Source organism: Nicotiana sylvestris, chromosome 3, assembly GCF_000393655.2.
Source record: "Nicotiana sylvestris chromosome 3, ASM39365v2, whole genome shotgun sequence".
In the NCBI taxonomy this organism is placed as follows: domain Eukaryota; kingdom Viridiplantae; phylum Streptophyta; class Magnoliopsida; order Solanales; family Solanaceae; genus Nicotiana; species Nicotiana sylvestris.
The window spans coordinates 127,251,069-127,275,611 of record NC_091059.1 but is presented as its reverse complement, the minus strand read 5'-3'; the positions used below and the strand labels follow the sequence as shown (position 1 = coordinate 127,275,611).

Sequence of the window (24,543 nt, the reverse complement as noted above, 5' to 3'; positions counted from 1 at the left end):
GCAGACTTTTCGGGCTAGGAGAGTGGATCTATTGTGGGAGTTTTTGAGTCCTCCCCGCGTTCTACATCCTCGCGTGGTTCATTACCTGGAGGAAATGGGATTACATAGGATTATTAGGATTGGCCGGATACAGCTCGACTATGTTTTGATCACGGCGTTGATTGAGCACTGGCGACCGTAGACACACACTTTCCATTTGCCAATCGGCGAGGCCACCATCACACTGCAGGACGCTGAGATTTTATATGGCTTGTCCGTTGATGGCTTGCCAGTTTTACTGCCTGCGACCATGAGATATTATTTGCGGCAGGCATATTGGGATATGGTGCACATGCTCACGGGTTTCATGCCGGAGGACGAGGAGGTAGCGTCTGGGTCCAGTCGTACACAGTTGGTCCCCATTAGAGACCACCTGGTGCAGATCCACCATACTATCACCGACGAGTCAGCGGAGGTGGATGTACAACGATATATGAGGCTGCTGTTGCTCCTTCTATTTAGGAGGGTCTTGTTCCCGAACACTTCGGGGAACCTAGTGAGCCTCCGTTTTTTGCATCATATTGCCCGGTTCGAGGATACAGCCATCTACAGCTGGGGTGGTGCTGTCATCTCATACCTGTACAGGCAGATGTGTCGGGCTTGCATCGGCACACAGAGAGACGTTTGTGGCTTTCTGCCGCTTCTACAGGTGACAATATATTCAAATAATATGTCCATTAGTTACAATTGTACTTAGTTATAGTTAATCTTATAATTTACGTCAACTTTGTATGTTAGGTTTGGGCCTGGGAGCGATTTCTGCAGTTTCAGCCACCTCTACCACAGCTACCGGCTAATGTAGAAATTCGCAACTCCCTCTAGCCTGTAGGTGGGTTATGCGTCGTACTCTTGCACGAGAGTATGATGCCCATCATAATCTCCCCATCTGCAGGGATGTGTTGGATCTGCTGGATGACGCACAGGTGAATATCTAACTAAACTTACCTGTTATAGATTAACTTAGTGCTGCGCATACTAACTTTTTGTGTTCTTATTTGATAGTTCATCTGGACGCCGTATAGTGATGAGGTGATAGGTACCCTGCCAGCGTATTGCACGTTCGGCCGACATATTTGGAGGGCTTCTGTCCCGCTCATATGCCTCGATATTGTCGAGCATCATGCCTCCGAGCGGGTATTTCGCTAGTTTGGCCTGCCGCAGCCTATACCGACTCCGCCTGCATGGCATGCTTTACATTATGAGAGGGATGATCGGTCCAGGGCGGACGACACATTTATGGCATGGCTTAACGAGCAGCTGGGTACTTGGGACAGGCGAGGGGACTTGACCCCACCTCCGTAGCACTTTCCTATTCAACGTTATATGGAATGGTACCGCACTGTTTCCCGACTTTTTATCGGGAACCCAGTTCATCAGGCACATGGTCGGTACGTCCCATACGCCGGGAGACACGAGGCTCTGGTATATTTTCTATTATTATTAATTATATACCTGTAATTTAGTGTCAAATATGTAGTTTATATTTTTTACTTTGTGCAGGCGATTGGATTGCATACCGTCTATCATATGGGGCAGCAGATGCAGAGTTATGTCCACGATCCTATGGCCATGCAGGAGTATAGTCGTCGATTCATGGATGTGGCTGCCCAGACACTGCAGCGAGCCCGATCGGATCAGCGTTTGGCACACGATGCTGATTATATGGACCCAACGCAGTACCATCAAGGTCGTGGTATCCCACGAGCTAGTGGTGCCCGACGTGCAGGTGGTGCCGAACGACGTGGTCGTGGGCGGAGAGGAGGTGGTCCCCGGCAAGGGGGCGTTGAGGCTCCTGCTGTTGATGTTGCTTCTGATATGGCAGGTGGCATGCATGAGACGAACATGCCGTCTTACAGCCTTGGAATTTATCACACTCCAGTGCCATCGCAGGTGACCCCATCGGGTCAATTATTGATCACGGACTCAGATATTTAAGGAGTGGATTGGGGTAGATACTTCCCAGGCCCGTCCACCACTGTTGAGGATCGATCGACCCGAGATTTTTATAGTGGGCACCGACTGAGTTATGGCTCCACATCACATGCGCAGGTATGAATTTATTAGTATTGAATTTGAATTTGTTTTAACTGTAACTTATTTATTTTCTTTAACTTTATTAATTTCCTTTTTAAGGGTTCATGCGATGCTGCGACAGATGACTATATTCAGGATCCAGACATGATGATGGTAAGACAATATAAATTGTTGTGAATTGTTATGTATTTTCCTATACTAAGTTTCATATTATTATATAGCCTTCTACTGGAGCTGACAACACTACGGATACATGTCATCCTGCGCCGCATCCAGCTATAAGGAGACGACTTGATGATGATGATCCTGATAGCGTACCCGGGCGGGAGGGGATGCGCCTCAGGCCAGCGGCTACATTGAGACACACCGGATGCGGGACACATTGACATTTCCCAGACAATATTTTTGTATAAATTAACAACAATATTTAATCGAATATGCTCATTACTTTTTTTAGTTCTCCATTTGTTTGATAGTTTCATAAAATAAAATGTAAAACAATACAAGCAGTTAAACTTAACTTCTACTTCAATTAAAATAAAATTTAGTACAACAAACAAGGAAAACATTACTACAGCACAAACACAAACATAGCATGCCAACACAATCAAAATACATGAAATATGAAAAATACACTAAACACATACATAGCCTGTTTAGCCCCTGTTGCCATTTATTTTCCGCTCCAACCACTTAAATCGTTCTTGCAGTTGTTCTTTTTCTTCTTCTACATCTTTCAGTTTCGCCTTCACCTCCGCAAGTTCCAATTTATATTTTTTTTACGTTCCTTTTGTGCTTCACAATTCCATTGCGTTTTCCATTTTTCTTCTCCCACATCCTTCAGTTTCACCCTCAAGTCTGCAATGATTGTATTGCTTTCTTTTTCTTTTTCTCGTTGTCTTAAACACGTATTATAAAGAAACTGCAGTTGTTCTCTGTAACATTCCTGATAACATGGTTCATCGACCCATTCCTGAAAATCACAAATAGGTTCGCCGGGAACCTTGCAAAACTGGTTCATACAGTACCAGTAACGGTGTCCAACTTCACCTGTTCATCACCATCCTCACGAAAAAAGGGTGTCTCGTCTCCGGATTCATCGGCATTGTTATCGTAATCACTGTTCTATTCCTCACTCTGTGCATCTGCCAGATCCCGATGTAATACGTCGTTTTCCGTCAATTGAGTGAGTACAGGTGGTTCAACTTGCTCGTTTTCACTGCACAACCAACAAAAATATTAGCTACCGAATTAATAAATGATATCCATATGGTTTTATATCACTTCACTTACAAGTCGTAATGTGATAAAATTCCATGATGTACGTTTTCAATTAGGTGATGACTACCGGATGGGGCACTTGTAAAATTCATATCCGGCCGATACCCCCTATTAAATATATGAGCGTTAATACAAATTCAAGTACGGCAAAAATATACATAATTAACACAAATGAAAATTAAAGCTTACCACTCGTCTAGTGAATTATGGAAAACAGAGTATAAATTATTTTCTCGTTGCTCATTCGCCGCTGGTGATAAGTTTAAATCAATGAAAACTCTTTCATCCGGAACCTGTCCGGCAAAAACTGCTCCAGAATAACCACCCAATGACTGAGGGTTATCTCTGCTACGCACAACCTCGTTTTTGGGAACGTCTTCGACCTTCACGTACATCTCCAACATTGTGATTACAAGAAATTCCCGACATTCGTCCGGAGTCCTCAAAAAATCACTCAAAGTTTCATCATCGCCGATGTTAAACTCCGAGTAAAAAAAACCCCTTGCGGAGTGACGGAATACGGATATCTTCCAGTTACTTTAACTATAACTGAACGTTTCCTCACACTCAGTTTTTGCATAATAACGATATCAATTTATCGTACTCTATTGTAAGTGGCAATTTAACATGACACTGAGCAGGTAAACTGTAGCCCACAGAATTATTCTCCATCACAACCTCACCCCCCCAATATAATGAAACTCTTATTCTACGCTCTTCAGACATAATGAAAAACTGTTGGAGAATTTAAGAACAATAAACGTTTCAACAAGAGTTAACAAATTTTTTTGGATGAATTTCTATACAATCCTAACCTCTTTATATAGGAAATGGCTAGCCGGATTTTTTTTATATGTATAGCGCCAAAAACGTTGGCACTATACGCTTTTGAATTATTGAAGTCCGAAATTATTGGTGGGGCCAGGAAAATCTATTATAGCGCCACAATACCTGGCGCTATACAGTAACGGTTCCGTTACTGTATAGCGCCAGGTATTGTGGCGCTATACCTGTAAATGTCACCTTTTGCAGTATAGCGCCACAATACCTGGCGCTATACATTAACGGTTCTGTTACTGTTAATGTATAGCACCAGGTATTGTGGCGCTATATATAAAAATGTAATTTTCTATTTTACCATCTAGTTGTATAGTTTGAGTAAAAAAAAACACATTTTGGTTTCGGACTCCAAAGTTTAATGTGAATACTTCGAATATAATATTAGGGCCTTAAAATAAAAACTAGGGCCAATGAAGAAGTACAACATATTTAGTATAGCAGCAGTCAAAGGACGCACAAAAGTAGAAGCAGACTCGCCAAACGAAGTGAGCCACGTGACAATCTTTGTTACCATTGGCCATCTCTCTGCCAACGTTTTTAAGATACTCTTCGAGTTTATATAAACCTATTTCCTCTTTGATATGTTCCAAAAAGAATGATTCCTTTCTAAATTTAAAAATAATTTAGCTTACACTTACAATTCTACCCTCAATAAGAAGATTTTATAACCACACAAATACTTTGGGCCCCTTTTTAACTTGTTTAGGACCACAAATTTCAAAAGTCTTCATTTCTTCTTAAATTCCGTCAAACAAGTTCACATAAATTGAAATGGACGAGTAATATAGATTGACATCGACCTGCACATATCACTTCCTAATCCTGTCACTAATTAAGATTTTGATGCTCTTTGCTGCGCTAATTATACAGGAATCTTTCTATTAAAAAACTAAAGATAAGTACCACAAGATAATAGAAATATGTTTTTGAAGTGTCTAACAACTCTTTGAGCAATAAAATAAAGTGTAATCCCATTTCTGGCCCTGAATTAGTGGTCTCTTTATCTTTGCTGTTGCTTTCTGATATGTGATTACTAAAACAAGATAAAAATGAGTTTTGCCCGGTCTTTCACTTTATTTTATTTACTGTTTTTGTGCTTTTCCTTTCTTTTTTTGTTTGGGTAATATAAGACTGATGGAAAGAGACATATGGAATAATTAGAGAACAATGATCAATATGGAAACTTTGGGTTCTGTGGTCAGAAAATGAAGGTTGATGCATCAACCCAAAAATAAAGATCCTTCATATATCTTGGTTCTTCTATTTATGTATTTCTAGGAATCCAATTGCTTACTTTTTATTCTTAAGATTGTTCTATCTTCATCCTCTTTCCTTTTTCATCCTTGGGTTCTGGTCTTGTTCTTTTGTTTTTAGCAAATTTTTAATGCCTTCATTAATTCTTTCATAGCTGAATGTTTTTTCTAAGATTTTCAAATCTCATCGGTGCATCCTAGTAAGTGTAGATTTTCACAGCTAGGGTTTTCCACAGTCTTTTGCAACTGTTTTTTTCTTTTTGTGTGTGTGTGTGTGTGCTGAAAACTTCAGTTTCTGAAATAGAACTCTTTTAGGGTTTTGAAGTTGTTAGTATTTATTTCTCAGATTTAGTTTTTTCTTCCAACAATCTTTTGGCTTGTGAATTTCTTGGATATTCAGCTTTGCCTTAATTTCTCTTTAAACATTTGGATATCAACTTCTTCTTGCACGGGTTTTCAGCTACCTTAATTTATTGGTAAATTTTCGTTCTTAATATTCGATGAGTTTCATCCTGATTAAGAGCATTTGTCATTGACAAAATTAATTGTGCAGAAAATAAAAATGGTGAGAGGAAAGGTACAAATGAAACGAATAGAGAATTTAACAAGCAGGCAAGTAACCTTCTCAAAGCGCCGGAATGGACTTGTGAAGAAAGCTAACGAGCTATCAGTTCTTTGTGATGCTGAAGTTGCTTTGATCATTTTCTCACAGAAAGGAAGACTCTACAATTTTGCTAGCTCCAAGTACTTACTCCGATCCTTTTTTCCCCTTCTGTTATTGAAATATCTTTACAATAATTAATGAACTTGCATACCCTCCGATCCTTTAATTTCATTAAAACAGTGTTTCCCTTATCCAATAATATAATATCAATCAATTGGTTTAACGGGTCCATCTTCGTCTCGTACTCGATCTGTTCGCTATTCACTTGATGCTCTCACTTCTTCTTCTTTTTTTTCCATTGAAAAAGAAAGTTCTCACTGTGTTCAATGTGTACGTTTTCTCTTGCTATTCTAATTTCGATCTTTGAAGCTGCTGTAAGGAGGGGCATGGACTTTGTGTTTGTGTACTTAGAAAGTACGATGACACTGTTTTTTTAAGTTCGTCTCGTCATGACCTCGTATGCATCAATTGTGTACCCCCACTCAGTCTGTTTGCTGCGTATCGATTATTGTTTCATTACTTCTGAGACATATACTTGGATGTCTCATTTAAATCTTTACTTCATCATGTTATCACCAGTGTTTGCTTCGTCCGATGGAACAGTCCTGATAAATTTTAAGGTTTTACTACCTTCTTGAGCAATCGAGTAAAACACTCCATTTGAGTTTCAATAATATTATTCTTTCAACTTCTTCTCTACATGATTTTTTTTTTTTTTTTGGCTCCGACCTTAAAATAAGTGTATACATGCATCTACTTTTCGATTTAAAAATCTAAATGAGTTCTGGATAAATAACTAGCACATATGATCGTTTAGTGAAACATGTTATATATAATTTCATTTAGTGGTGCTCAATGGAGTCTTGAACAAATATATATATATATATATATATATATATATATATATATATATATCACGAAGGAGCTAGCTATATGGAACATGAAGTAAGCCTAGCTAGCTATGGTGAACTTAGATTGGCTAGAAGGTTCTGATGCTGTAGATATCTCATGGTCTTTTTCATCATTTTATGCCACTCAAAGGCCTGTCCTACACACCATGTATGATAGAGGTCTCTCTTAATTTATTACCTTATGATATGCACATTTCTTTTACATCTTGAGGAAAGTTTCTTTGATGAGTGGAGTTATTAGGTAAATGGGAGGGTTTTTTCCCTATGGAATTTGGTGGGGGAGGGGTCGAGGTACGGCTTTTAGTCTATGTTGTTTGGACTCGGAGTGTGAGTATCCGATATGAGTGCGGGATCTAGAGGCCAAATTTATCACCACATAAATTTTAGGATTCGGGTGTATGGATCCGATTACGAATACAAGTACTTGGATAGAACCAATAAATGAATATTACGACACATATAACTATATATCTCGATTAATTAAAGTTATTGATAAAATTAATAATATTTTATTCTTTATAATATCTAATATTTTATTCATAAGATATCTCGTACAACAGCAAAACATACTCATACTGTATATAACCATAGTCCATATATATAGTATATGACATAAACCTACAAAATGAAACCAAATACCTGATCAATCTATACTTCTTGTTCATGGATATTGTAAAAAGCACCCAAGGTCGGTTGACTAAATCCAGTGTGGATCTCATACTAACACCCACACCTATGTTGTATTGACACAGGTCCGACAAGGATTTTGAAGAGCCCTCGCGACATAGCTTTTAATTGTTTTAGTTTTTTTTGAACAATATATATGGTACATGTAATGTTGATTACTACTGCTTGTACTCCTATATATGCATCTTTTTATGTGTTAGGTCGCCCTCTTATCTCTCGAGTACCCTCATTTCTTTGGGACTAAATCCAACTAAAGTCTTGTTGATTGTGTCTGAGTTCATTCTTTTCATATTTTCTCTTTTTCAAGTGAAGTGATGCAACTATAAGAAAAACTAGCTCCTATTGGAGACATTACAAATCAAACTATATGATTTTAAATCTAACATAAATTAAATGAGAAAGCAATAACAAGTTACTCAATGAGAGAACTAATTAAAGACAACTAAAGTTAAACCTATTCAAGGATCTTAATATATATGTTGAGTATATAGTGCCTCCATCTACTATACAAAAGCACCCCATACCTAGGTTTCCAAAGTGCAATATAATTTAGTTTTGGTGAAAGCATTACAATTACTTCATTTTGGGTGATTCAGTATGCAAAAGACAATTGAGAGATATCACGAACGTGCAAGAGAAACGGTGGTGGACAACAGCACTGAACTCCAGCAGTACATGGAGGTCAGTGTTCTTTTGAATTACTTCCATGGTTTTCTTTTATGTGCATCAAGCAATTTAGTATAGCAATTTATGGAATAGGGCCTTAAATTTTATAATTGTGTATAGATGAATATTGGATTTCATTTGTATCAAGCTATTTGTGTTTGATCGACAAAATATATATATATATGTGCAGCTACTTTTGAAGCTATTATTTCAATAGTGTTAGATGAAGAGGAATACTAGAGGAGATAATTAAGAGGGTTATAGGAGAATTAATAGAAGACTTTGTTTTTGGAAGAGAAGTTCTTCAACATTTTTCAGTTCAATTGGCAAGTATAAAGGGGACTAACAGGAGAATTTTAGAACTACGTACTTCTAGATAAAGCTAATCGTCTAGAAAATGCAAGAGTGAATTCAGAGTTTTAAAGATAAGACTATCCTTCTAGAGACGCACAAAAGAAGTTCTAGACAAAACTCAAACTTTATCTAGCAAAGCACTTAGAAAATTTTAATTTATATTTACACCATCACTAATCTCTCAATCTTCAAAAATCTTCAACTTGAAAGACGACTTCGTAAATTCATCCGCAACTTGCTTAGGAGTTTTCAGCTCCACTTCCTTTAATTGGGCAGTGCTTTCTTTGTTTCCACACACATCATTGCTCGCTCCGTTATCCAAATACCGCAAACTATATTCATCCCTTTTGTCTTACTTTTTTTAACCAAGAAGAATTAACATTACGTTCTAGCACTGAAGGAAAACAAAAATAAGGAGGAATGAACAAATTTATGACTATTGTACCACTCAATTTAGATTTGTAATACCTTTTTCATTTCTTCTTGGTGGTAACCACATCCTCTTTTTCCTCCTTATTTGCGACCACCACTTCTAAATGAATCTTGGCCTTTTCTCTTTATTGTCGTAATTGTTGATATTGCTTCTTCCTCAACCATGACCATCACGTCCTCTTCCTTGTCTACATCCTTTATAGCTTTTTTCACCTCCTATCATTCTTAAGTATCCCTTGGTTACAAGAAATAGTTCTAGCTAGTGGATCTTTGTGTGTCATCTTGATCTTCTTCTTCTTCATAGACTTGTAAAGAGCCCTTTAATTGTTCTAACGATAGAATCTAAATCTTTAGACTCCAAAATTATGCACATCACATAATTAAAATTTAGGTGTTAAAAAACACATAATTCTCCTACCCATATGGACAACTTCTACTTTCACTCAGTATCTTTTTAATTGATTCACAACGAGTTTCACTTTTGAACGATAATCCAAAAATGGATTCGGATATTTTCATTTTTAAAGCTTCAAAGTCGGCCTTTAGAGATTGAAGCTTTACCTTTTTCATTTTATTAACTCTTTAGAGAGAATTTTGTACATCGCTCTATTTTCTTTTGACCTTCTCAACTTGGCATCATCCAAGCATTAGTGAATGAGAGTGAAAGCTCGTCAATAAGAGAATGTGGCACTCATGGAAGAAGCAACATTAACAACTCTACTAATAAAGAAAGATCAACAATCATTTAGAGATTATGATTGTGGACAAGGAAGAGGGAAGGACGTGGTTGCCATCAAGAAACAAATGAAAAAGGTATGACAAAATCGAAACTTGAGTGCTAACATTGTCATATCTTTGGCCATTACTTTAGAGTGCCACACAACATTGAAGAGAAAACCAACTTTATTGATGACAAGAAAGAAGGTAATGTCAATATTTTTCTCACTTTTAAGAGACAAAAGACTAGGATGGTTGCAGTTTGTGGTATTTTAGCCAATGGAGCAAGCAATTATAGTGTGGATACAAAAAATGTATTGCCAAGGAGTAAGTGGAGCTCAAATATGTGAAGACTTGTGATCCAGCATTGTAGATATTTTTATGAAGCCTCTAAAGTTTAAAAATTTTGAAAATTGAGATCAAGACTTGGAGTAAATCAAAGAAGAAAATTAAAAAATTAAGGGTGTGGATATTCTAGATGTAAATTGGGATTTTCTTTTTTGCTTCAAGCCTTGATCTCAGTCTAAGTTGCTCGGACTTGGGTACGGGTATCCGATAAGGGAACGGATTGGAGTATCAGATTCGGTAAAATCTAAATTTTAAGGTTCGGGGGGTGCGAATCCAATTATGATACGGGTGCGGAGATTCGGCTAATAAAAAATAGAGCTATAAAAATATTGTAAATTTTGAGAGATATTCTGTAAAAAACTTACATAAATATTGTAGAATTCAATCTTTCATTCTCTAAGATGGACATTATTCTTTCATTGTCCTAACTCCTAAATTTGTTTTATTTTTGATTTTGAGAAATAAAAATCTCATTTTTTCTCCCAAATTTGTCGATGAACTCCGATCAAAGTGTCCGAAGTCAGTTGACCGAACTCGGGATGTATCCTGTCCCCATCCCCATCTTGTATCAGGACGGAGATGTCACCAAAATCGAAGAGTCCGCGCAACTTAGATCTCAGTCTTCAAAAAACTGAAAACTTGAAAGAATACGTAAAAGTGTTTACAACTTGATCATGAGTCTTCACATATTTGAACTCCAAGACTTTCATGAAATACTTTTTTTGTATCGGCAACACATGGTTGGCGCTCCGTTGTCCAAATATTACGAACGACAATCAACCTCGTCCTTCTCTATGATCATGATCTCTAAATGATTGTCTACGTTTCTCTTCATTGTTGGAACTGTTATATTATTGCTTCTTTCTCTTTCACGACCCTACATTCATGCCTTCTATAACTCTTTTCACCTCCATCATCCTTAAGGGATGCCTTGATTTTAAGAAAGTTGCTCTATTAGCTCTTCTTGTGTCCTCTTGATCTTTTCTTCATGGGGTTGTAAAGAACCTTTCAATTGCCCTCTCATCATAACGTTTAAATTTTTAGACCCCTTAATAGCACACATTACATAATTAAATTTAAATGTTAAAAAATGCATGAACTTTTCCACCACATGGATATCCTTTACTTTTTTTTGCTTACCTTTTTAACTTAACATAACAACATTTATTTTTAGAAGAATAATTCGAAACTTTCTTTATTTTTAAATCTTTAATGCTTATGAACTCTTTGGAGAAATCTTTTAATTTCTCCTAAGCTTCTTTTGAGGTGGTTGCATTGGCTACCTCTTCAAATATGGCATCATCCTAGCGTTGGCAATGGGTGTGAGAGTTTATTTATCTTTCCTTCCTATCTTTTCCAAATATGTTTTTATTTTGAAGCAAAGGTCTCTCATTATTGTCACAATTGTAATTTTCTTAAGCACAAGAATCACCTCCATGCGACAGTCAAGCTCAGCACTTGACTTCAGCCTTCCAACACTTAGTTTTATTTTAGGGTCATTTAAATCTAATTTGATTGTAAGGTAGCAGAGTGAACAAAAAGCAAATGTTGAAGGCACACAATATACAGGAAACTTTTTTCACAACTAGTATTACTAAGGTGAATACAAGAAAACAAAGAAGCCACCATTTGACCTAGTACGAAGAATACCCTAGTTTAATGCCTTAGAATATTTTTGCTACCCTTAGGAATTCACTCTTTTTATCGGAAATTAGGTGCGACTAGCATACATTTATAGTGCAATCAGCCTATTACACATGACATACTCTCATGAGTAAGTTTTTCCTAATTCAGTTGACATACCCAACTGATAAGCAATAAAAATAGGCATTCACTTAGCCTACAAAACCGCCTTCATTAGACAGTGGCAGAAATAATCGCCCAACTATTTTTTTTTCTTGTGCTTGATATGCTTGTCAACTGCCTCATGTGCATTTTATACGTGTGTCTTGCACCCAACTGCATGCTTTGAGTCAAGGCCAGCGGCTAGCCTTGTCAACTTTGCCATGTCATTTGCCTCTGTCGAGTCCTATGTACATGCCCTGGCCGATGCACATGACAAGTTCCACACATGACCATGCTAATTCTGCATTGCCCACATCCTGATTGTGCCAAGAACTTGCTTTGACATCGAGTCGTTATGCCATGATGTCATTACCCATGGTAAGTTATTTGCACATATTGTGCCTAGGTGCCTGCCCACTCACCCAAGCTAAGACAACACTAGGTTGTCATTGCCATAACACTAAGTTACATTGCCTTATCGCCTAGGACTCTTTTGTTGTTACATTACTTTTCCACCGCACAATAGCCCATGACAAGGAGCAACATGTCAAACTCTTATCATGTCTGTGGCATAATCCGAGCTACTTGGCTAACAGGCAAATAAACCACCACCACCCCTCCCCTCCCCCTCCCCCCAAAAAAAAAAATTCACCGTCCTTGATGAAGCAGGTTCCGTATTTTTCAGCACCACCATAGGTCCCAAATATACACACTATTATTCTCTACCTTGCTGCTCTGCTTTAATATCATCTTCTGTAAGTGGAGCAGTAATGCATTCAAGCTTTGAGCATTTCTTTAACGAATAAGGTCTTTTGCAAAGAAAGCAACCATCAAATTTGCCACTTTGTTCCCCTTTCTTTGAAGTTCTTGCACTTTGCTTTTCCTTCTTGTTGGCATTGTCCCCAACAACATCACCCTTTTCATTTTCCTTTTTCTTCCATTTTGTTGCCTTGCCCTTGTTCTTATGTTTGAACATAAAAGAAAAGTTAGAATCTTCTTGTCCCAATTGAAAGTCACCCAATGCATCCGCAACTGTAATAGTACTAAGAAGGTCTTTCACATTTTGTCTTCGAAGTTCTATTCGCGCCCGCGAATGCACCCATACAGGAATTTTTGTAACTTGTCTTCCTCAAACATATTGCTCATGTCTAGCATCAAAAAATTGAAATCTTTAACATATTCCCTAGCCGTTCTAGTTTGCTTCAACTTTTTCAAACAGTCTCTAGCAATCCAGTCCGCATTACTAGGAAAGAATTGATCCTTTAATTTTTTATTCAGACCTTTCCAAAAGTCAATTTTAGGCTGGCCAGTGCTTACGTCGGCTGCTATGCGCGTATGCCACCATAGTTTAGCATCGTCTACCAAGTATATTGTTGTAATAGTGACTTTGTCCTCATCTCGCATATAGGAAACATAAAAGTACCGCTCCATATCCCACATGAAGTTTTTGAGTTTCTTGGCACTCCTTACACTATTAAACTTTTGGCTTCGATATTTTCACGTTAGGATGATCTGCACTATGCTATATGTTACATGGTCAATTTCTTTTTCATTTTGACACTACACGGCAGTCACACACAATGACTCAACCCTCTTCCTTTTTCACTCACGCTTTGGTTTGATACTTAGAATATAAAAGAAACATAAATCAAACAAGGCACATAGTTACAGGAATCACTTCCCAACTTTATATTTTAACTCGTGCTACAAAGTACACATGAAATCGGCCATACAAAAGTTAGCCAAAAGACAGCCACACCTTTGGCAAGTCTGTCATGCCCATATATATAGGCACACATTTTGGCACATGCTGATTATTCTAAACTAGCAGTTGACATCCCCAACTGCAATGGATTCAAATATTTGAATTTTACAAGATAAGTTCCCCAAACTCACATTGCCCACTTTGCTGAAAATCAAGTAACTGCCCAACTGCATGTATATGCGCGACATATGGGCGTAGCCTTCGAATTTTGGCACTAACAAGCCAACTTGTGCCATGCTTTCCCACCATTCCAGTGTGCAACATGCCTTGCGCGCATGTCTGCCAATGCTGCATGCCCCACCCACTGATAACACTGCCTTGCTTGTGCCCATCTGCCTTGTCACGCCCCTTGCTATGCGTTTGTTGCCCGTTGCCTTCCCCTTGCCATGTCCACGCCAATTTCATGGTCTTATCATATCTTGGCACCTAAGCCACATGCAGATGTACCACAGTCCATGCCCATCAACACCTACCCAAGTTGGACAGTCTTATCAACATGATGCAACAACCATCATAATGTTGTGCCAAGGTCCATCATGTAAATCCCTCGTCACGCCCATGTATGTTTGATCAATCAAGCCGAGGGACTAACAAACTTCCCCTACCATATGAGCTCATCGCCAAAGCAGAATCCAGGTACACCTTGATTTGATCTTGAAATTGCCATAGAGACGACCCTTTCTCCCAAGTTGCATCACACTCTTGTTTCCCTGTCCATTGAGACAGGAACTCTGTCCCTCTATTATTTTTGTTTTGACCCAGCGTTTGGTGATCTAAAATCTTCTCAATAATGTCCTCATATTTCTTGCGCTCTACTAGAGGAGCACGTTTTGACACCGCCCTTGTTGGATCATCAGCATCTTCATGAAACGTTTTCAGTAAACTCATATGAAAAGTTGGGTGTATTTTGAGACATTCCTGTAGATTCAGCCGATCTGCTACTTCACCCACATTCTTTATAACTTCGAATGGGCCGTCATACTTTAGAATCATTCCACGATGATGCATCTTGCTACTGATTTTCTTCCAAATCTATGGAGTAAGCTTCAGCAACACCTTGTCACCAACATTGAGTTCCAGTGTTCGCATGTTTCTGTCGGTATACTTTTTCATCTTTTTAGTCGCTCTTCTCAAGTTATCTGGTGCCTATGCTAGCAATTCATGCTTGTTTCGAGCATATCTATAAACAATAAGACATTTGCCCCATGATTTCAATTGAGCGACTTCCAGCGGTGTGTCAGGTTGTCTTCCCAACACTATCTCAAAGGACTTATTTCAGTTACCAAAGGCATGTGCAAGTTATAACAAAACTACGCACTATCTAGAAATTCAACCTAGTTTCTCTTATTAGCAGTCACATAATGCCTAAAGTACTCTTCAAGCATATGAGTGATATGTTCGATCCGCCCATCGGTTTGTAGGTGACTTGCATCGAGAATTTCAAATCAGTCCCTAAAAATTTGAACAAAACAGTCCAACATCGGCTTGTAAATCTCGGATCCCGATCACTCACAATATCTTTTATACCCCAAAGTGTTTTACAACATGTTTGTAGAATAAATCGGCAGCTACTTCAAAAGAACAAATGGTTGGAGCAACAACAAAAATCTCATACTTTGAGAATCTGCCTACCACCACCATAATTGATGCTTTGCCATCAACTTTTGGAAGCCCACGGACACTCCGAAACTGGTAGAGGTTGTAGTAAACCAGCTTCTCTCTTCTGTTTAGTCTTGTCAAGTTGGCATACTAGATAAGTTTTCACATAGGCCTCAATATCATCTTCCATTTTCGCTAAAAAATAATTTCGAAACAGCAACGCCAACATCCTTTCAACACCCGGATGGTCAGCATAAGGAGTATCATGTGTCTCTTTTAGAAGAGAACAATGCAACCCAGCACCATGAGGAACCACAATTCCCCCCCTCCCCCCCGAAGTGCAGCAGAATGTCCTCGATCCAATATTGCCTAACTGTCCATCTTTCACTTGATCCATTAATTTCACATATAATGGATCATTTGCGGCACATAACTTGATTGTATCCAAAAAATTGATTCAATTTGAGTGAGCGAATAAGTTGCAGTAAATACTCTTTACGGCTAAGTGCATCGGCAACTTGATTTTGTTTTCCAGGTTTGTGTACCCACACAAAGTCATATACAGCCAAGAACTCTTGCCACCGGGCCTGCTTCGGACTGAATGTTTGTTGAGTTTTGAAGTATGTATAAGGCCTTATTTGTTTTTTTTAAGATTAAGATGCCTGAATCTGAATACACATCTGAATATCAAGATGTGTATTAAGATTAAGACATCTGAATCTAAATACACATCTGAATATATTAAAATGTGTATTAAGATCTGAATAAAAATAATTAAGACTGTTTGATTTTTAACATCTGAATGTATAAACTTTATTTTTATTGAAAATTAATAAACATAAAATTCAAATGAAACAAATAATCTAATATTCTATCAGTAAAATATATAATTTTTTAAAATATAATAGTTGGTGGTAGTGATGGCAAACGGGTGAATGCCGACTAGAGGCGGTGGTTGGTGGTAGTTTTGGTTGATGATGATGGTTCATGCTAGTAGCTAGTAGTGATTGGTAATGATGGCAATTATGATTGAGGATGTTTGTGGTGGTTGTGATAGTTAATAATGGCGGCTGGTGGTAGTAGTTGTGACTAAGGAAGGTGGTGGGTGGGTATTGGTAGGTTATAATGATGGACAGTGCTAGCTGTGGTTGATGGTGATGGGGTGGTCAGTTGTGGTAGTTGAGGTGGATGACTGTTGATTGTGGGTGAGAATGATGGTGGTCGGAGTGGTGGGGATAGTAGTTGGTAATGGTCGATAATGGTGGCGGCTATGATTGAGGATGATGGTGGCAAGGTGGTGGTGGTGGTTCAGTATGGTGGTGCCAGCGACATGGTAGTAGCTGATAATGATAGGCGGTGGCGGCAGTTAATAATGAATATGTGATAGCATCTTAATGAAATTAAGTCTTTGTTATAGATCTTAATCATACAGACATATTCAGACTCATTAAGTGGTTGTGAAGTAAAAAAAATCAAACACACTTAATGATTAAGATCTGAATAATTAAGATTCAGACTTTAAAAATAAACGTACTTAATATCTGAGATCTGAATGATTAAGATTCAGACTTCCATTAAGCGTAAACAAATGAGGCCTAAGCCATGTTATCCATACGTACCACGAACTTTGTTTTGAGCAAATAAATTCTCCAAACTTGAAGACAATGAATTATTACAACCATCTCTTTCTCATGTGCAGAATAACGTTGCTCCGTAGTGTTCAACTTTCTGCTTTCAAGTGCAACTGGATGATCCTCCTGGACCAGTACACCGCCAATAACATAATCTGAAGCATCAGTGTGTACTTCAAATGACAAGTTAAAATCTGGCAGCTTCAATATTGCTTCGGATGTAATGGCCTTCTTCAGTACAATGAAGGCCTTGTCCCAAAAAGAATCGGTCTGCCTCAATCGTTTCAAGCGATCCCTAGCAACCCAAGACGAGTTGATGGGTAAGAACTTGTCCCTCAAAACGTTACAAAGTTTTTCCCAAGTATCAACCTTGGGTCTGCCAGTACTTTCATTGTCTGAATTTGTCGTACGCCACCACAGCGCTGCATCTTCCTAAAATATCGCACTGCTATGGTCAGTTTGTCCTTCTTTGGAACTTGAGCAATAGAGAAGTAATGCTCCAAGTCCAATAAGAAGTTTTTCAGTTCTTTGGCGTCTCTAACGCCATGAAATGCATTTGGCTCGGGAATCTTAATTTTGGTGTGTTCTCCACCTCCTTGGGGCACATTTACAATATCCCGTCGAATGATCCAAATTTCCGTCTTAAGTTCCTCATTTTCCTTTTGTAAATTTTCCAACCGCTCTTCAGCAGTTTCGTGGAAAGTCTGCAATTCCACCAATTGGGTATCAACACTCTCACGAACGTATTGAAGTTCCATGTTAACAGCATGGATCTGCGTCAGAATATCAGATGCAGGGCGTCATCAGTTATTTCGACCAGTGCCTCCAACTTCTCAATTCTTTCACGAAGTCCTGCATTTCCAGCCATGATTATTCCAAGATCTTCCTAACGGAACTCTGATACCAGTTGCTACAGAGTAATTTTTTTTCGTTTTGACATTGCACGATAGTCACATACAATGACTCGGGCCTCTTCCTTTTGCACTCACGCTTTGGTTTGAAACTTAGAATATAAAAGGCATACAGAAATCAGACAAGACACGCAATTACAAGAATCAATTCCTAACTTTGTATTATAATACATGCTATAAAGAATGCATGAAATCAGCCTTACAAAAGTTTGCCAAAAGACAGCCACACTCTGCCTTTGACAAGTTTGCCATGCCCACATATATATAGACACACGTTTTGGCACATGTATGGCACATGCTGCCTTATCCTAACTAGCAGTTGACATCCCCAACTACAAAGGGTTCAATTATTCGAATTTTACAAGATAACTGCCGCAAAATCCACATACCCACTTTGCTAGAAATCAGGTAATTGCCCAACTGCATGCATGTGCTCGGCACATGGCGCGGCCTTCGAATTCTGGCGCCAACAGGCTAACTTGTGACATGTTTTCCCGCATGCCAGTGTGCAGCATGACTTGGGTGCATGCTTGCCAATGCTGCATGCCCAGCTCGCCCATGATGCTACTTTGCACGCGCCCATCTGCCTTGCTATGCCCTGCCTTGGCTTTTCCAACCCTTGCTATGATTTTGCTGCATGTTGCCTTGCCATGGCCACGCCAATGCCATGATCTTGTCACCTAAGCCACAAGCCGACGTGCCACAAGCGATGCCCATCAACACCTGCCCATGTTGAACAGGCTTGTCAACATGATGCAACAACCATCATAGGGTCGTGCCGAGATCCCTTATGTAAATCCCTCGTGACGCCCATGCCATATTGGATCAATCAAGCCGAGGGGCTAACACTAAGCATCATCATTGCCAACAACCTGACATAACAACCTATTTTTCGCCTTCAGGTTTTGCATTCTTGGCTAAGGCCGCATTTTTTTTTAAGATTAAGACGTCTGAATCTGAATATCAAGATGTGTATCAAGATTAAGACATTTGAATATGAATATACATTTGAATATTAAGATGCGTATTAAGCTCTCAATACTAAATGATTAAGACTGTTTGTTTTTTTAACATCTGTATGTATAAAATTTATATTTTTAAAAATTAATAAACATAAAATTAAAATAAAATACTAATTAATCTAATACTTTGTCAATAAAATATATATATATATAAAATATGATGGTTGTGATGATGTGGGTGCTTGTGAATGCCTATTAAAGACGCTGGTTGGTAGTGGTTCTGGATGGTAGCGAGTGGTGATTAGTCGCGACCGCGATTATAGTTGAGGATGGTGGTGGTGGGTGATGATAGTTAATAATGGTGGGTGGTGTTAGTAGTTGTGGTTGAGGATGATAGTGGTGGGGGTGGCGGGTGGTGGTAGTGGTGGCGGCTATGGTTGAGGATGGCGGTGGTAATGGTTGAGTATGATGGTAGTGGTAGTTGATAATGGTAGGCGGTGGCGGCATCTAGTAACAAATATGGATGATAGCATCTTAATGAAACTAAATCTTTGTTATACATCTTAATCATACAGGCCTATTCAGACTCATTAAGTAGTTGTGAATTAAGAAAAACAAACACACTTAATGATTAAAATCTGAATGATTAAGATTAAAATTTTAAAAACAAAGACACTTAATATTTGGGCTCTGAACCATTAAGATTCAGACCTCTACTGCATGAAAATAAATTAGGCCCAAGTCTTTTTCGTCTCTACCTTAAGATATGCAAGAAAAGTTACAACAGACAAGAGTTGCTCATCTAAAAAACAGTTCCCACCAGCGCCTCTAATGCTGCCACTTTTTCTTGCATTTCTGCGTTGCCACCAGCCATGTTCACGAACAACACTGTCTTTGTCATGAAATTCAGCCACTTAACGTCATGATTTTACATACCATTTATCTACAATCTCTCATGCATTTTGAGAACCAAAATTGACCATTCGAAAACACCATTTTTCATGACTTTCTTCGCTGAGACGAGGAAATTGAAAAGAAGTGGTGCATTATTTGTCGTGACTCTAATACTACCATGTTAGAGGAAGAGGAATAGTTGAGGAGATAAGAGGATTGTCGGAGAAGAGAAGATCGAAGAGTATAGAAGAGACAAGTTCTTCAACTTTTCTTATTGCAAATAGCCACTAGGACAAAGAGGGTTATTTATAGGTGTTAAAAGAGAATTCTAGAACAATTTTTAGATAAATTTTATCACCTAGAAAATACAAAGGAGAGTCTAGAGGTTTTTCTAGATAAGATTATTCTAGGCTAAACTCAAACTTAACAGCTAGAAAATTCTTAATTACAATATTACATTTACAACTAATATAACGATGACATTCAGTTGACGATAGATTATTAGTCTTTCTATATCATAAATATTTGTATAATTAGCACTGTGGTAAAGATCTTACAGTGGACAAAATCAAGAAACCTTCCTACCAAAATCTGTAACTGTGACTATTAATAAAATTTAGTTTGTCATTTCCAAACTGAGAAGATCCCTCTTGTATGATCGACAAATATGTGCCACAATTGAGTATGATGAAACTAAGAGGTATGATGAGGGAGATAATTAGCATAAAATCAATCTATAATTTTGCATTTTATGAGATTGTTAATTTTCGACCTAATTTATGACCAAACGATGTACCGGGTAAAACTATAAAGAATATCTCATCGATCATCATAAATATGTTAATAATCCACTTTTTGCATATAACTATTGCAACACTTTCATCTTCTTTTTTATTTATATTTTTTTTAAGTATGGCTTCTTTCGATATTGATTTCATATGCAGCACTTGAAGCATGAGACAGCTAACATGGCAAAGAAGATAGAAATCCTTGAAGTTTCCAAACGGTTATATATTCTCTCCGCTTCTTCTTCAAACTATTTGGAGTATTTACTTAAATTAATGTTGAACTTATTAAATGCCTTAATTAGGAAGCTGATGGGCCAAGGCTTAGGGTCATGTTCAATGGATGAACTACAAGAGATTGACAGCAAGCTCGAGAGGAGCCTGGAAAACATTAGGGCCAGAAAAGTACTATCAATTAATTAATCTTATTCTGCAATATGCACTTTGATTCCTTTTTCTTCCTTATTTCTTGTCTGCAATATCAGACCATTTTATCCAATATTTAGGTGTTTTCGCAATAATCATATATTAACCTGTTCCTTCGTTGGTCATTTTCTAGGCTCAATTATTCAACGACGAAATAGAAAGCCTAAAAGCCAGGGTATGATGAACAGTTGATGCATTTTAGGGTTTTACTTCTTTGGTAAATTAATTGTTTTCTGATATATTTTTTGTCTTGTTCAGGAGAGTCTATTGCTCGAAGAAAATAAAAATTTACGTGAAAAGGTGACCTCTCTGATATTTGCTACTCCTATAATTATTTAATTGACATACCATGTGATATAGGATCCCGTTAAGTTTTATTTTAAGTTTAATTAATACCATTAGATATAGTAATCCGTTGCATATTCCACAATTCGTTTTCCCCCTAGACTATTAGTTGAAGAAATTAAAATGCATAGTCATTGGACACAGATGTCCAAGGGGAGTCGATTCGTCAGCAAAGCCTGTACATAGGTTAATTTTGTATATAACGATATATACCAGATGTTGTTTACTTCTTTATAGTTGAATATTAGCTTTAGTGAAAATCCTGACTTATTGAACAAGCAAACTGAATCTATAAGGATTTCTTCTATATATTCTAATTAGCAAAAAGGGGTAATGGAATTGTCTGAAGTTGTAGTTCAATTGCATGCAATCCCATTTGGAAAGAGTTAACTTTGCTACTATGGCTAATCATACCGGTAATAAAGAAGTGATGTTCCAAAATTTGCTTTGTGTTAGAGGGCATCCTACCTTGATTATTCTTTATTTTGGCAAAACGAAGTTATAGTATCAAATCCCGTTTGACTAAATCATAAGGATTTATTGTACCTTGCTTTTCTGAAATCTAACATTTGTGCAGTTATACAAAGTGTATAAGCATATATAGGTTAATGCAAGTGTTTATGCATGTAAAGCGTTGAGTATTATCATGATTGCATAGTGGTTTTTACTCAATTTCCATTTCTATACATTTTCTCAATATCTACCGGTGCTTCGGTCTTAGTTTTATTTGTAATTAATATTTCCGACTACGCGTAAGTTATGAAATGTAGCCAGCTTATATCATTGTGGCTTCGTTATACTAATTAATCATGTGTTTATTAATTTATACAGTTTGTTAGACTAATATTTGGAATTATGTTCTCAATTGCACATTTGAAAAATCATATATCAACACAGTGCCGCCTAATGCCAACGCCATCAGCACCACCACCACCACCACCAACTCAGCTGAAAGAAAGGGGAAACTGTAGCAAAAATACTCAGAATTTGGAGGTGGAGACTGAATTGTTTATCGGCCTTCCTGCAATGCGCTGCTCATAGCCGCTGGGACAATTAATGGGATATATTTCGATTTGCACAATTGCATACATATTTAGGGCTTTCCTCAGTAACATAACATAGAATAAATGGCTAGCATTGCTCCATTGTTTACACGCATAAGGGCTTGCAAATTCAACAAATAAAACATTCCAATAGAGGCAATCTTTTCCCCTTCTTTTTTTTTTTTTTTTTGGGTTACCTTTTGTTGTTTAGCAAGTGTAACTACATTTCCCTGAACAACAGTCATATAGAGAAGTCTGATTTGAGTTGCATATTTACAATATCGTTTCTTTCTTTTGTTTACGTTTTAAACTCAATTTTCTGATGAAATTGTTTTATGGTCATATTCGACAACTGGGAAAAAAGATAGTAATGTTTACTTGCATGAATAAATATTTGGAAACACTTCTAGGATCCATAGGGGAAGATCCACAATGTAACATGTAGGTTTATACGTGAATCTAATAGTTTTTAACCAAACTTTATATAAATATAAATAATTAGATACATCGAAAAGTCAAGGGGAGTCGACATATTATAAATATACATAAAATAAAAAAATTTATCTAGCAATATATTTTAATTTTCCGGCGAAGGGATATCGCTTAACACCCTTGGTTGAAAGTGGCCGCCACTATATATATATATATATATATATATATATATATATATATATATATATATATATATTGTCTATAAATATCTAACTGTGAACCTATTTATTATTGTATATTGACAGTTTGTTGTAGGAACCCATCTACTTCAAATTCGGAATCCTCCTATAGGATTAAGGGTTGAAGATGTGCACGATCTCTCACACATATGGGTTTGTTTTTGCCCGTTACCTTCCTAACTGGTTAAAATGTGAACATCACAAATATATACTCTTCCGGGTAAATTTCACAAATGGTCATATAATTATAATTTTTTTCCATCAAAGTCATATAACTATATTTTCTCACAAAAATCATAAAACTTTTACTAACTCATACAAAAATCATTGTGACGAAAGACACAACTTTCCGGTAGTATTTTCTTATTTTATTTTTTTCGTTTAATAAATAATAACTCAATAAGAGAAATATATTTTTTTAGCAAATCCCAAAAAATAATAGCTGATAAAATATATTGTATTCTAAACTAAAAAAAAATCTTTTTTTCTTTGTGGGGGTGGGGGGTGGGGGGAGGGGTTTCTTTTTAGTATTATTTTAATTTTATATATATATATATATATACATATATATATATATGAGTATTGGATCGCGTCGGGCTAGGTCATTCTTATTTTTTTTTAAAAATATAAAATTGACTGATGGGTCGAAACTACTTGCATTCGCTAGCCAAAAATTATATAAAATGTGTATATTATATGTATATAATATATATAATTTTAGACATATAATATACATATTTTATATTATTTTCAGCTTAATAAATAATAGTAATCAAATTAAAATATGAATGACTCAATCCGACCTGAACCACCCGACCCAGTACTCATATATATAAATTAAAATAATACTCAAAGTTAATAGTAAATCCTTTAAATTCCAAAGAAAAAAAAGAATAAAAATTTAGTTTAGAATACATGAGACTATGACAAAAAATTATGGATAATTAGAGAGCTCTTGAAATAATAATGATATTAATTTGAATGAAAATCTTGAAAAGAAAAATAAAAGATAGAATCATCATATTTTGAAGGATTCACTTTTAGTATTATTTTAATTTTTATATATGGGTATTGGATCAAGTCAGATAGGGTCGGGTTGGTTCATTACTAATTTAACTTGATTATTATTTATTAGACAAAAAATAAAAAATCTAAAAATAAAATTAGAAAACACTACCGGAAAGTTGTAGTTTTCGGTCACCGTGATTTTTGTGTGAGTTAGTAATAGTTTTACGATTTTTGTGTGAAAAAGCAAAGTTATATAACTTTGGTTAAAAAAGATTATAATTATATGACCATTTGTGAAATATACCCGAGTCTTCAACAGACTATCGCGCAAAAACATTAAATTAATAAATATTTTTCAATTACATCGACTCTTTTCCAGATTACACATTTAACGGGACCTATCCCCTAGTTTTAACGACTTTATCGGCATTTTCTATACTTGAAAATCACAAAGCATTTCCTTACCATTAGTTCGTGTTATAATTACCAGCA

The 24,543-nt window shown here is 36.9% G+C and overlaps 1 protein-coding gene across 3 annotated transcripts; it reads left to right on the top strand.

The window, feature by feature from the left end:
* The first annotated feature begins 5,283 nt into the window (after positions 1-5,283).
* On the top strand, positions 5,284-22,642 carry LOC104218072 (MADS-box protein AGL42). 3 transcript variants are annotated; one of them, XM_070171000.1, is made up of 9 exons: positions 5,287-5,429; positions 5,898-5,923; positions 6,001-6,191; positions 8,306-8,390; positions 20,718-20,779; positions 20,864-20,963; positions 21,118-21,159; positions 21,243-21,284; positions 22,227-22,642. In XM_070171000.1, the coding sequence occupies exons 3-9, from the start codon at positions 6,010-6,012 to the stop codon at positions 22,368-22,370; spliced, it is 657 nt and encodes a 218-aa protein (XP_070027101.1). In that variant the 5' UTR covers positions 5,287-5,429; positions 5,898-5,923; positions 6,001-6,009; the 3' UTR covers positions 22,371-22,642. The 3 variants fall into 3 exon arrangements, with proteins under 3 accessions (XP_009766770.1, XP_070027101.1, XP_009766771.1); XM_009768468.2 differs by lacking the exon at positions 5,898-5,923 and having other exon boundaries at positions 5,284-5,405; XM_009768469.2 differs by having other exon boundaries at positions 5,290-5,923.
* The last annotated feature ends 1,901 nt before the right edge of the window (positions 22,643-24,543 follow it).

What these genes read in the sequence shown, in the direction of transcription:
- LOC104218072 (XM_009768468.2), top strand. An exon ending in AACTCCAGCAGTACATGGAG is followed by an intron (nt 8,391 to 20,717) that starts GTCAGTGTTCTT and finishes TTTCATATGCAG; the next exon opens with CACTTGAAGCATGAGACAGC. An exon ending in AAAACATTAGGGCCAGAAAA is followed by an intron (nt 20,964 to 21,117) that starts GTACTATCAATT and finishes GTCATTTTCTAG; the next exon opens with GCTCAATTATTCAACGACGA.